Source organism: Eurosta solidaginis, chromosome 4 (genome assembly GCF_040869045.1).
Source record: "Eurosta solidaginis isolate ZX-2024a chromosome 4, ASM4086904v1, whole genome shotgun sequence".
Classification (NCBI taxonomy): Eukaryota; Metazoa; Arthropoda; class Insecta; order Diptera; family Tephritidae; genus Eurosta; species Eurosta solidaginis.
In genome coordinates this window covers 103227436-103242534 of record NC_090322.1, presented here as the reverse complement: position 1 = coordinate 103242534, position 15099 = coordinate 103227436, and the positions used below count along the sequence as shown (strand labels likewise).

At 45.3% G+C, this 15099-nt stretch overlaps 1 protein-coding gene across 3 annotated transcripts in view; it reads left to right on the top strand.

Annotated features, from left to right (window-relative positions):
* Positions 1-15099, top strand: part of cib (thymosin beta cib) — a 162510-nt gene that overhangs the window by 120338 nt on the left and 27073 nt on the right. For 2 of the 3 annotated variants that reach the window (XM_067782341.1, XM_067782342.1), the window contains exons 2-3: positions 2417-2553; positions 2740-2853. In XM_067782341.1, the coding sequence (XP_067638442.1) occupies positions 2417-2553; positions 2740-2853 (251 nt within the window). Of the gene's footprint in view, positions 1-1974; positions 2349-2416; positions 2554-2739; positions 2854-15099 lie in introns of those variants that run through there. The other variant, XM_067782343.1, reaches the window with a different exon arrangement.

The window sequence follows — 15099 nt, the reverse complement described above, 5'->3', positions numbered from 1 at the left end:
TCGCGATAGTCAACGAAGAGGAAATAGAAAATATACTTGACGCACTGAACAATTTTGACAAAAATATAAAGTTTAGTGTACGAAATTTCATGTAGAGGTAATGGAGAAAATATGTGCAATAGCGTATATCTGGGCACAGCAAAGTTAAAATTAAAGATCAGACTGTCACAACATAAGTCGGATTTCAAAAATTGTAAGACAGCGCAAAATAAAAAAAAAAAAAAAACAGTACTGATGGCCCACTGTGCCGCCACTGGTCATTCACCGAACTTCGATAATGCGAGAATTCTTATACAAGAGCAAACGTATACGAAACGATTTACACTAAAGACACTACATACAATAAACACACCGACGGACATAAGACCAAATTTAAAAGTGATACAGATGACTGCGCGCATATTTATAAACACCTACTAACGAATAGTCAGTATGAAACTCCGCGTCACACAGGGAGGACGTGAAATTTAATGTATGTACACATTAACGTTTTTATGTTATTTATATTATTGTTTATGTTATGTTTTTGTTAATTGATTGTATGTATTTGTATGAGTTTGACCCTGAAGATGGTTACCGTGGAGTAACTGAAATATATTGGTATAAAAAACGATTATGCTTTTTCAAATTTCGCTTTCATTAAATCTTCAGTTAGCTTTTAACATATACTCACAATTAATTTCTTGTTGTGATGCAATTCAGGGTTAGTATAGTTTTCTTATAAATTAGTTCATACAGAAAGCACCAATGTTGACAAAATACGAAAAAAAAAATGTTTTCATTGGGAAAATTTTCACAGTCCTGTTATGTTTTACTAGTTGGTTTATATATCGTTGGAAAGGTGTAAAATTATTCTTATACGAACCGGAGGGAAACTGACAATCGTTTTGTAGCCAACGAAGTTATAGGCTCGCAAGGGTCCAAAGATACGAAAAACCGGGATTTCGCTCACGATTTTCGGGATGCCTGGGAAAAATCTGCCATGCAGTGATTCTTAGATTCTCAAGATCCAAAAAAGTGATGTATATTGGAACGAGTTGCTGTCATTCCTTGTCAAATTTGGTTTCGAGACAAACCGGTTTCGGCGTTGTGCCATCATCAATGTCGATTTTCGTTCTGATCTGTTGTTGTCGTTTGTCTTGTATTTATAGTTCGTAGGTACATGAGCAGGTCATGTCAAAATTGATGCTTGTGTACATTTAGTTATGTGTATGTGCTGTGTGTTCATTCAGAATCGAGGGTGGTTTTTATTGATCGATTTGTATGGCTGACTGAGGTATGTAAAAGGCAGTAATTCTAGTCATTTGACCTTCTTTGTGTGTTTGTTGTTTTGGTGCATTTATTGTTTTGTGTTTAGTTCTATTGTGTGTTTGTCTGTTTTACTTGTGTGATTTCTTTTTTTTTGTAAACAAGTTTTAAAGGCTCAGATATTGTGCCAGAAATTGTGTTTATCTGTTATTTTATTATTCTACCGTCGAATGTTTTCTGTTTGTAGATTTCCATGTTTTCGAATACGTTGAGACGTCGGCCTTTTGCTTGTATGTGAAGGACCCTAGCTGTTTTATTGATGTTTGCTGGTGAACATTCATTTTCGACCATGTGATTCGCGAAGTTAGACTCTGCTATAATGTTTGGATTCCGTGTTTTTTTGTAGAAATCTCAAATATGTTCTCTGAATCTCGTTCTTATTTGCCATCCTGTTTGTCCTATGTAACTGTGTTGACATCCACAGGTAAGCTTGTATACGCCGTGGCTGCTAAACGGATCCTCTGGCCGACGACTCAACGTACTTGAAAACATGGAAATCTATAAGCAGAAAACATTCGACGGTAGAATATTAAATGAACAGATAAACACAATTTCTGACACAATATCTGAGCCTTTAAAACTTGTTTACAAGAACCAAAGAAATCACACAGGTAAAACAGACAAACACACAATAACAACTAAACACAAAACAATAAATGCACCAAAACAACAAACACACTAAGAAGGTCAAAAGACTAGAATTACTGCCTTTTACCTACCTCAGTCAGCCATACAAATCGATCAGTAAAAACCACCCTCGATTCTGAATGAACACACAGCACACACCCATAAATAAATATACACAAGCATCAATTTTGACATGACCTGCTCATGTACCTACGAACTATAAATACAAAACAAACGACAACAACAGATCAGAACAAAAATCGACACTGATGATGGCACAACGCCGAAACCGAATTTGACAAGGGAGGACGGAAAATCGTTCCAATATACATCATTTATCCACCCTGTCGGAAAATCAACAAAACAAAATAAATCCAAAAAGGTGGTACCAAGAAAAATGGTATCCTTCATAGGTATTTTCAATTTTATCTTTTTTGTAACACTGTGTTATAATTACATGAAGCACTTTACTTTTTTTTAGATTCGATATGGCATCCCCTGCACTTAAAGATCTTCCCAAGGTAGCCGAAAACTTAAAAAGTCAACTTGAAGGATTTAATACTGAAAAATTAAAGAATGCCAGCACACATGAAAAAATCGTTCTCCCCTCCGCGGAAGGTTTGTATTTTTTTACAGTTGGATGACACAAAGCAGCGTCATAAGATTTTATATTCGCTTCTAATATAAAAAAGCATGGAAACAGTTTACGTTATGAGTTTATGTCATTATGTCAGCGCTCCTTTGAAATACTTAAACCATAAACATCAATAACTCTAAAAATTAATTAATTCTCATCCTTGTTAGATGTGGCAGCCGAAAAGACACAGCAGTCTCTAATCTCCGGTATTGAAGCTTTTGATACATCAAATCTGAAGCATACTGAAACTAATGAAAAGAATCCCTTGCCCGACAAGGAAGGTAAGGTCGTTAATTGTTATAACATGCACCTTCTCTGAAATATGTGATAGGAAACCCGTTTTCATAGTTTTAGAAAGCAATTGTAGGTTACAAATGCACCCAATACTGCATATTTCTTACTACACCAATTAGTCCGGCCAATTTAGACAATTAAAACAACAAAAATTACGACAAAGCCAAAGTTTGGTTTACCTTAAAAAAGAAAAATTGAAAAGTCCCTATCCATCAAATTTGAGCTAAAAAAGTTATTCGTGGTCTAAGGTCAAAATTTCAGGTTTTTGAGTTTTTCTCGAAAACGGTGAGTTTTATAAAAAAATAATTCTGTCAAAAATTGTAGAACTCGAAATTTTCTACAAATTCTCTACTCTTTTTCTCGAAAATGGTAAGTTTTATCAAAAAATAACTCAGACCAAAGTTTAGATCTCGAAATTCTCTACAAAAATGGTAATGTATTTCCTGTGAATATCACCGTTCTTGAGATATCGCAATTATAGGAATCACATTGTATATAATGTGGACACTTTCCACACCACCCTTTTTTTAACGTGGTGGTGCGAAAATGTGTGCATATTATATACAATGTGACTCACCGTTGCAATATTTCAAGAACGGTGATACTCACAGGAAACACATTACCATTTTTGTAAAGAATATCGAGATCTAAACTTTCGTCTGAGTTATTTTTTGATAAAACTTACCGTTTTCGAGAAAAACTTGAAATTTTGACCTCGAATAAATTTTTTAGCTCAAATGGAATAGATGGGGACTTTTAAATTATTTATGGTAAACTAAACATCCTCATCAAAATAAGGCTTTGTCGTAATTTTTGTCATTTAATCACTATTTTTAGGTCTAAATTGACCGAACTAAATACGCAGCGAATATTCTAATACGATGAACTGCAAGTTTTTTACGCTTCCCACTGCAGCCGATTCTATGTACCGGAGCGACTGTTGCTCGCGCCAAACGGCGCCTCCAGCTAACGCGGCCGCTCCATGGACAATATTAATGTCGAGTACCAGCTGTTATCTCTGTCCCAGCCCTCCTTTTCCGACAACCGCACTCGCGTAAGAAGGAGTCAGCAACTCCTAGTTCCCCACACCATGTTCTCCCTATTCCAGCTAAGAATATTTATGATCGTGACATGCAGTTCATGCCTTGGCCGATGACACCTTCATAGATGCTCTGGTCTTAGAAATGGCCCCATGCTGCCAAAACACAAGAACCAAGCCATCGACATCAGGTACTTTAGCAGCAATCGGATAACACACTCGACAAAGCCTATATTCTTCAAAGCGTATCCACCCATCTCTGACTCCCAGAGTGACGACTGCCCCGCTGTTGGCCTTCAGAATTCTGCAACTTAATTGAAACGAGTTAAACGGAAAGATCGCAGAGATAGTTGACTACATGAATAAAAATAATATCCGTAGAGTCGAAATTCAAGAAAAAAGCTAACTTCCCTAGGAAAGATCGCACAAGGGGCAATGGAGGTGGCTATGCCTTTATCACCCATCACACCGTGCAATACAGTTAATTCAACCCATCATCAGCCGAAGGGATAAAAACTTAAAAAGTCAGGAGATGTTGACCTAGAAAAATTAACATATATATCCCTGTCACCTTCCGTTCAAGTGGCTATCGCCATGACATCAGTACGCTACTCTGTGGCTAAAACCGCCTCATGTCACTCTGATATTCCAGCTTAGCAGTCGACAGCAGAAGCAGGCAGCTGGTGGAGCAAATAGGCTATACGACTTTCTGCACAATAAACGGCGATAGTCCCACCAGAATTGCAGGTATTGTCACAGCTCGCCGGAGCTTTCTATCGTCAGCGCAGGGCTCATAAACTGCGTCGATTGGGAGCCGATGTTTACTTTAGCATCTGACCAACTGCCCATACTCCTTTCAATACAGCGACCTGCTAATTTTATCACCTCCGAAAAGCAGACTCTTATTAATTTCAAAAAAGTTAACTGGGCCTACACAACCTTGACAAATCAGTCTTTTACTGATCTCCCCATTCCGACTGATGTCCGCCGAGGCGAGTGTGCGTTTCACAAGATCACCGCTTCAGCTTCAGCACGATTTATTCCGGCCGGCAGAATACCTAAAAGCATACCGCAATTCCCCGCGGAAGCTGCAAACTTAGCATGAGAACGTGACCTGACGAGACAACTCGACCTTAGATACCCCCATATTAGCAGTCTCAACTTGGTTATTATGCGGCTGGTGAATGAACACAAACGTGCCAAATTGGAGGAGCATCTAAAGAACTGCAACCTCCCTGCGGGTGTCGGTAAATTGTGGTCCATCATCAAATCCTTGTACAATCAAACAAAACAATGATAAAAAAGTATCCATAGCCTTCGGCGACAAAAATCGGATTCGGGAAAATGCGCGACCGCCTTTTACCATCTCCCCCACAGAGGTTGAAGAAGCCATCCACAAGGCCAAAGCCTCTAAATCAATAGACCCAGACGGAATGCCAATGCTAAAACACCTTGGCGCTAAGTGAATAAACTACCTAAATCACATTTTCAACTTGTCGCTGAAGTCCTTTGTCATTTCCAAACAATGGAAGATGGCAAGGAGAATTCCACTACTAAAGCCTGGTAAACCAGCTAACGAAGGCGAATCATATCGACCGATATCACTCCTTTCGCCAGTAGCGGAGACATTGGAAACCGTCTTACTCCCTCATTTCACGGCAAATCTTCGCCTAGCCACTCACCACCAAGGCTTCAACAAAATGCATAGGTGGTAGCTGCGCTAAACGCCATAAACACTATTGAGAAATGATTCAAGGTTTGATTCCAGCTCAAGGCCAGAACAATAATTCTTTTCCTAAAGATAATTATTGTTTGTTTTTTTAATTTTTCTATAATTGAAAAATTTTATTTTGTTTTTGGAATAGTAAGTAGACAATTTTTCAGATAACCTGCCATAGCTGCGCAGATAGATACTTTTTGAAGGGTGCTAAGCTTTCATCATCAGTACGCTTTAGGCACGCTGCGCTAACCATTTAGCTATGCAGCGGTGGTTTGTTTGTTCTACTTACTATTCGAAAAACAAAATACAAGTTTTCAATAATAGAAAAATAAAAAAGAATAAAATAATTATATTTAGAAAAAAATGATTGTTCTGGCGTTGAGCTCGAATCGAACCATGAATCATAAATTATCACAGGATGGACTCACACCTTCCCCCTTTTCTAAAAATATGGACCGGAAATTAGCTGAATGGTCGGTAAGCATCGGTTCCATTTAGGAAATCTCAAAGCCTAGGAAAATTAAACAGGGGGTACCACCGGGCAGTGTCCTATCCCAGCTTCTGTTCAATTTCTTCACCATCAAAATTTCTTCCCCACCAAAAGGAGTTACAATCATTTGCTATGCCGACGACTGTGCGGTTATGGTAATGGGACCTGGCCCCTTCATAGATGAATTAGTTTCTAAAAACAATCCCGATCTCCCCGATCTTTATAGTTTATTCACTTCGCGCATCCTGGCATTATCACCGACAAAATCCACAGCCACTCTGTTGACGACGTGGAAGAAACAGATGACGCAAATGTTGGACGTACGCGTCGATGGTGTCACCCAACGATCTTAGGGGTAACGTTCGATAATACTCTGGCAAAGCCGTAACAAAATCCTCAAGTCGCTTGCCGGCAGCACCTTGGGAAAAGATAAAGAAACGTTACCGCGCTCATGAGCTACGCGACACCAGTTTGGTCGCCTGGTCTTAAAACACACACTGGAAAAGGCTACACGCCTGTCAAAATGCTGCGATCAGAACTGCCACCGGATGTCTCCTTATGACTCCCGAATACCACCTACATAGTAAGGCTAAAGAGATCGACACTAAAGAGCACAACGAAATGCTGAACTGGCACTTATTGCTAAATTATCACAAACCAGGACATCCTAGCAAACAACTGCTTGATCTAGACGCGCCTCCACGGGTGTTAAGGGAACATCTCCATAAGCACTACGACGAGATCCGGCACCTGCCAACACAGCCGTTTGATCCAGACAAGCATAATCAGGCCCTAAGCAAAATGCACACAGAATCGGTAAACGCTTTTGCCAGGCCCGGTGAACCCTTTTATTAATATACAATATCCTACTCTTGCAGAAAAAGAAAGCACACTTCCAAGGGAGACACGAGTTACCCTGGCCCAACTTCGTTCTGGACACTGTAGCAGGCTAAACTCTTACTGCATGCGATGCATCCCTACATGACACCAACCATCTTTTCAATTGTAATGTGGAACCTACGTCTCTAACACCAATCTCCCTATGGTCCGCCCTTGTTGAAACTGTCAGTTTCCTTGGACTCCCGTTAGAGAAATTTGATGAAAATTGAGTGGTCGTTCCCGTTGAATGGGGCGAAGCACTGTTTATGTTGTAGCGATAAATACACTCCCTGATTGTTTTGGGGTACGTTCCAGTAATAAGTCACATTAGGGTACTAGCTCGACCATTTCGGGAACGATTTAGTACGACCACATTGAATCTTCTGGGCCATCTTGGCCCCTCCCCTAGTTGAGAAACTTGTGGTTGTTGTTGTTGTAGCAGTGCTTCGCCCCATCCAATCACAAATTGTCATCAATGTCCTCTACCGGGAGTCCGAAATCTCCATCGCCTTTGGCGTGGGATTTAATTATCTAGCGTATGTCTTCAACCTGTCCCTGTCCACCTTTGTCATCCCCAAAAATGGAAAATGGGCAGGGTGGTTCCGATATTAAAGCCTGGGAAGCCAGCTAACATAGGAGATTCTTATCGTCCGATATCTCTCCTATCGCCAGTAGCCAAGACACTTGAAGCCATTCTGCTTCCCTATTTGGCGTCTTGCTATCACTATCACCGCATAACACTATCACCGCGCACAACGCCATTAACACGCAAATAAATGCGGATTAAATCAAAAACCCCACCATAGGACAGTGCTCGTTGCGCTAGACCCATCAAAAGCGTTTGATACGGCCAACCACGGCACGTTACTGCAAGTCCTGGATTGGGTTCGATACCTTTCCGGAGTAGGAGAATATGGCGCAGTCCCGCTGCAAGGATCTGCTGGGAGGATGACAACTTGTGGGACGCAAAGTAATTTTTAACGACTTTCACATGGGCCAACAGTACATTTTTACCACGGTAGAAATGCTACATACACTCTGGCTAACTCAATATTTCACTCCCCTACATATAAGGACTACTTGCACTGCTACAACAACAACAACAACAACAGGACTACTTGCGTACCTAATACATGCATTCCACTCAAATTGTGACTATGTGTGTATAAATAAACTAACAGCTGTATTCAGTAAGGCGTCTCTAACCACTATTAGAGACAATTTGGGGTGAAAATCAGTTTTGAGATAATTCGCTATTCTGTAAGCTGTCTCTAGTCTAGCAAAAGTTGTGAGCTGGACCGGGGCAGATAACAAACATGAAAATCTCAGAAAAAGTATGAAAATTATTTGCGAAAGACACCTTAAACGTTATTGTTTCATTTCTCAAATTTAAAATTAACAAAGAAAAAATATTAAAAAAAAACAAGTAAGGAAGGCTAAGTTCGGGTGTAACCGAACATTACATACTCAGTTGAGAGCTGTGGAGACAAAGTAAGGGAAAACCACCATGTTGTAAAAAGTACCTAGGGTAACCCTGGAATGTGTTTGTATGACATGTGTATCAAATGAAAGGTGTTAATAAGTATTTTAAAAGGGCGTGGGCCTTAGTTCTATAGGTGGACGCCTTTTCGAGATATCGTCATAAAGGTGGACCAGGGGTGACACTAGAATTTTTTGTACGATATGGGTTGTGAGGACCAAATAAATCCTCATTAATTTGGCCCACACAAAACGACCCCACAACATATTTGACACGACATTAACACGACAAGTGGCCACAAAAGGCTCTAGCAACACGATCAACCAACAAGTCTCAGCAACACAACGAGCGGTCGCAACATTTAACAGCAACACGGCCAACCAACAAATCTCAGCAACACAACGAGCGCACGCAACCATTTGAGCTAGCAACACCAAACACAACAGCCATAAAAGGAGCGACACAGCAAACCAGCAGTCAGTCAGCACGGAGCTGTGGTCGTGACCAGAGCTACTAGCGAAGTATATCCCTATTGCAGTTGACCATCTCTATGCAATAGGAATCCACTTCATAGGAGCGAGTCGTGGAATGGTGATTGCGGTTGACTTTCTCTACGCATCACCCCCAAAGACCAAAGGCCCCGCCATAGTAACGCGAAACCGCGACAGGTGACACCCGCTCATCTCCGTCAGTAGAAGTACGCCGGCAGAGGCCGCAACTGAGCGGCAACGCACGTAAACCAGCGCAGAGCGCGGCAGCAAAGCGCAGCAGAGGTCCGCCGACGCACAACGTAACCAGGGTAAGCCAGCGCGAACCGCGGCAGCAGAGGTACGCCAACAGAGGTCACGTCAACGCGGCGACGCATAGCGCAGCCAGGGTAAGCCAGCGCCAAGCGCGGCGGCAGAGCGCAGCAGAGGTACACCGACAGAGTAATACAAGTAAGCGCCGACGGAGGGCGCGACAGAGCATCGCCTCAGCAATACAAGTAAACGCCGACGTAGGGCGCGACAGAGTATCGCCCAGCAAATACGAGTAGACGCCGACGCAAGGCGTGGCAGAGAATCACCCAGCAACCAGCAATACAAATAGACGCCGACGCAAGGCGCAGCAGGGTCATACAAGTAAACGCCGACGTAAGGCGCGTCAAGGCACCGACGCCACACACTAACGGGATCCCTCTAACGGAACACGGCGACAGAGCATCGCCTCAGCAATACAAGTAGACGCCGACGTAAGGCGCGACAGAGCACCGCAGCGGGAGAGACGCCGTCATAAGGCGCGTCAAGGCACCGACGCCACATACTAACGGGACCCAGCTAACGGAATACGGCCGGACCGCTAAGGCCCGCCACCGCAATCAAGGATACCGCAAGATAATCCAAGTGAAATTGAAAATGAAGTATACAAACACGTTTTATTTTATATTATAGAATTTAGAACCAATAAAGAGAGTGAAGTTTTTATATTAAATCGATTTGCAAGGTGCCCCTTTAATACAAATTTATTGTAAACGAACCCTGGGCACGGCGAGTATACCCCAGCAAATATCAAAGAAGCAACGGGGCACGAAAAAGCTTCGTTACAATTGGCGCCCGAGCAGGGACCCTGCAAATCGTTAGCGCGTCAGAAGGAACATTCCTGACGAGAAACCTAACCACAAAATGGTCGACCAGATCGATACCACGTGGTTAGACACAATTTCAAAGGAGCAGCTGATATCCATCACACAGGAATTGGGTTTTGAGCAGACAGGTACCACCCGAGAAATCCGAAAGCGCATAGCAGCACTGGTCTCAAAGGCAAATACCGACTCGGAAATCCACGAAAATTTTTTATCCCTACAAGCCACCTACAAGGAAACTACGCACATGAGCGACGTAAATGAGGTTAAGACACCGATTCCGTCGAACGGAGGAGGCACACCAAAGGTCGCCGTTACAACAGTAGAACAAACTCAATTCGCGTTTCCTCCCAGGAATACAGTACCCACACAACAGCACGTACCATCAGAAATTATGGCATCATCAACCGGCACATCTCAACCCACGCAACCGTACTTACCAGCGGGAATAACGGCACCAGCCATGAACTATACATGCCAGGTAACTCAAGCACCGACCGTGGTGTTCGCGCCCATCATCGACCAGGTAAGAAAGTGGTCCGTAAAGTATGAACGTGGACGGGCCCGTTAGCGTTCATCGAACGGTTAGAGGAGTTAGCCGAAGTATACGCGCTAAACGTGGACCTCCTGCCAAAAACCATGCCCGAGCTACAAGGGGCGCCGCGCTACAATGGTACCGCAATAACAATGCGCACTGGGGAGAGTGGACAAGCTTCAAAAAGGATTTTTTACGTTTCTTCCTACCAGTCAGGTACTCCGAGCGGCTCGACGACGACATACGCCAACGGGGGCAGCACAACAAGGAGAGGTATAAGGACTACGTACTAGGAATCCAGAGCTTGATGAGACACGCAGGGTACACCAGCGAACAGCGGCTGGAACGAATCTTCCGTAACAGCCACCCCGATTACCAACTTTACATCCGTCGGAGGGACTTCACTAATCTCGCAGAGCTCCTGACACTCGCCGAAGAATACGAGAACATACGCGAGGACTATCGAAGATCATCAGGCGGACATCACCGCGAAGTTACGCGATACATCGCCAGTGACACAACCCGGGTGTCACCATCAAAACCTGAAACACAACCACCACCACCACCGAACCTAACGAACCGCACGCCTCCAAGCAATCAGAGATACGACCCCAACGGCGTATGCAGGAGATGCGGCGAACGAGGACATGACACCAATAGGTGCCGAAACCCACAGAAAATTTTTTGCTGGGAATGTGGCCGCAACGACATACGAACCATCGAATGCTGCCGCCGACGTCAGGGAAACGACAGAGGGCTCCACAAAGAAGAAGGCGCCGTGAGCCCAAGGGACCTAGCGCCGAAACGGCAGTAACAATGTACCAAGAGCATGGTCGCCTCTACGCCGTAGCCAAGCTCGGCGCGGAATCAGCCGAGGCAGTCACCGACACAGGGGCATCAAGAAGTTTCGTCTCGAGCAGCTTAGCAGAACGTGTGGTGAACTCGGGAAGCGGAGAAATGGTGAGAGTGGCCACCAAAATAACGATGGCAGACGGGACTAGCACTACCATCTTCGACGCCATAAGGACTGAGGTACACCTCGGAGAAGCGTCACTCCACACAGTTTTACACGTCATGCCCGGAGCGATCGCGAACATCATACTGGGCCTAGATACGCTAGGAAGCATGGGAGCCACCATATCATGTGGAGAAGGCCACCTCGTGCTAACCAGACCCCTTGCCCAGCACACACCGAATCTGGGAGTCGCGCCAGAAACTATTCAGAGAAGAACACCAGCAAGAACGAATATCGCCAGGTACGACAGCCCTGGGACTATTCAAAGTACACCATCAGCCAGAACAGATATCGCCAGGTACGACAGCCCTGGGACTATTCCAAGTTCAATATCATCAAGAAAGGATATCGCCAGGTACGACAGCCCTGGGACTAATCAAAGTACACCATCAGCCAGAACGGATATCGCCAGGTACGACAGCCCTGGGACTATTCCAAGTTCAATATCATCAAGAAAGGATATCGCCAGGTACGACAGCCCTGGGACTATTCAAAGTACACCATCACCCAGAACGGATATCGCCAGGTACGACAGCCCTGGGACTATTCAAAGTTCAATATCATCAAGAACGGATATATCCAGGTACGACAGCCCTGGGACTATTCAAAGTACACCATCAGCCAGAACGGATATCGCCAGGTACGACAGCCCTGGGACTATTCAAAATTCAACATCATCAAGAACGGATATCGCCAGGTACGACAGCCCTGGGACTATTCAAAGTACACCATCAGCCAGAACGGATATCGCCAGGTACGACAGCCCTGGGACTATTCAAAATTCAACATCATCAAGAACGGATAACGCCGGGTACGACACCCCTGGATCCTCATCTGGAACCATTCAGAGTATAACAGCACCGAGCAGCAGTAACTTCAAGCACGACGGCATTATGCAAAACAACAACAACCGGTCATTCTATCGCAAACCACCGAGGTGACAACACGTGCTTTTGCTACGAATTTCTTTAAAAAAAAAAAAAAAACCAACAACCTAAGATGGAGAGCCATAACGCCAAACTAAACAACAGCGTCAAGCGTATGCGCCAGCATTACGAGGAGGAGGAAGCAAAGCGCCCCAGGGTAGTACTGCTGGAAGGAGCTATTGGCGCCGACGTCAGCAACACGCGTGGAACCACACGCACAAACACGTACGCTGACGTCGCACGCAACGTTACACCACCAAGCGCTACAGGCGGCGACGCCAACAACATGCGTGCAACTATACTCGCAAACACGTACGCTGACGTCGCACGCACCGTTACATCACCAAACACTGCAGACAGCCGTTCACCGAGGAAATGGCGAGCCAGAAGCGCACGGAAATGTTGAACCGATTTCCACGGGACGGTCGAGAGTCCACGAAGACTACGCAAACCATAACCACCACATACAATCCTTACACAGTCAAACAACCAATCCCGGAAGACAACACTGAACCGGTAGCACCAGACGCCGAAACAGAGCCACAACAAACAACAGCAGGCCACCAAGAGGTGATAATGGAGGCCCACGACACAGATGGACCAACGCTAAACCAATTCCCGAAAATTGCAGAAAGCGTGCGAGACATTTTCCGACGCATCGCCGAAGGCAAAGGACGCTCCCGCGTAAAATTTCGCACACGGGAATACACCGTCACGGTGGTAAAAGGCAGGGCCCGCATACGAATACGGGGCACCGAGGGCTAAATTTCTGAAGTGGGGGGAGTGTGAGGACCAAATAAATCCTCATTAATTTAGCCCACACAAAACGACCCCACAACATATTTGACACGACATTAACACAACAAGTGGCCACAAAAGGCTCTAGCAACACGATCAACCAACAAGTCTCAGCAACACAACGAGGGGTCACAACATTTAACAGCAACACGGCCAACCAACAAATCTCAGCAACACAACGAGCGCACGCAACCATTTGAGCTAGCAACACCAAACACAACAGCCATAAAAGGAGCGACACAGCAAACCAGCAGTCAGTCAGCACGGAGCTGTGGTCGTGACCAGAGCTACTAGCGAAGTATATCCCTATTGCAGTTGACCTTCTCTATGCAATAGGAATCCACTTCATAGGAGCGAGTCGTGGAATGGTGCTTGCGGTTGACCTTCTCTACGCATCACCCCCCAAAGACCAAAGGCCCCGCCACAGTAACGCGCAACCGCGACAGGTGACACCCGCTCACCTCCGTCAGTAGAAGTACGCCGGCAGAGGCCACAACAGAGCGGCAACGCACGTAAACCAGCAGGCAGTTAGCACGGAGCTGTGGTCGTGACCAGAGCTACTAGCGAAGTATATCCCTATTGCAGTTGACCTTCTCTATGCAATAGGAATCCACTTCATAGGAGCGAGTCGTGGAATGGTGATTGCGGTTGACCTTCTCTACACATCACCCCCAAAGACCAAAGGCCCCGCCACAGTAACGCGCAACCGCGACAGGTGACACCCGCTCATCTCCGTCAGTAGAAGTACGCCGGCAGAGGCCGCAACTGAGCGGCAACGCACGAAACCAGCGCAGCGCGGCAGCAAAGCGCAGCAGAGGTCCGCCGACGCACAACGTAACCAGGGTAAGCCAGCGCGAACCGCGGCAGCAGAGGTACGCCGACAGAGGTCACGTCAACGCGGCGACGCATAGCGCAGCCAGGGTAAGCCAGCGCCAAGCGCGGCGGCAGAGCGCAGCAGAGGTACACCGACAGAGTAATACAAGTAAGCGCCGACGGAGGGCGCGACAGAGCATCGCCTCAGCAATACAAGTAAACGCCGACGTAGGGCGCGACAGAGTATCGCCCAGCAAATACGAGTAGACGCCGACGCAAGGCGTGGCAGAGAATCACCCAGCAACCAGCAATACAAATAGACGCAAGGCGCAGCAGAGTAATACAAGTAAACGCCGACGTAAGGCGCGTCAAGGCACCGACGCCACACACTAACGGGATCCGTCTAACGGAACACAGCGACAGAGCATCGCCTCAGCAATACAAGTAGACGCCGACGTAAGGCGCGACAGAGCACCGCGGCGGAGAGAGACGCCGTCATAAGGCGCGTCAAGGAACCGACGCCACATACTAACGGGACCCAGCTAACGGAATACGGCCGGACCGCTAAGGCCCGCCACCGCAATCAAGGATACCGCAAGATAATCCAAGTGAAATTGAAAATGAAGTATACAAACACGTTTTATTTTATATAATAGAATTTAGAACCAATAAAGAGAGTGAAGTTTTTATATTAAATCGATTTGCAAGGTGCCCCTTTAATACAAATTTATTGTAAACGAACCCTGGGCACGGCGAGTATACGCCAGCAAATATCAAAGAAGCAACGGGGCACGTTACAGGGTATCAAATGAAAGGTGTTTATGAGTATTTTAAGAGGGCGTGGGCTTAGTTCTATAGGTGGACACCTTTTCAAGATATCGCAATAAAGGTGGACCGGGGGTGACTCCAGAATTTGT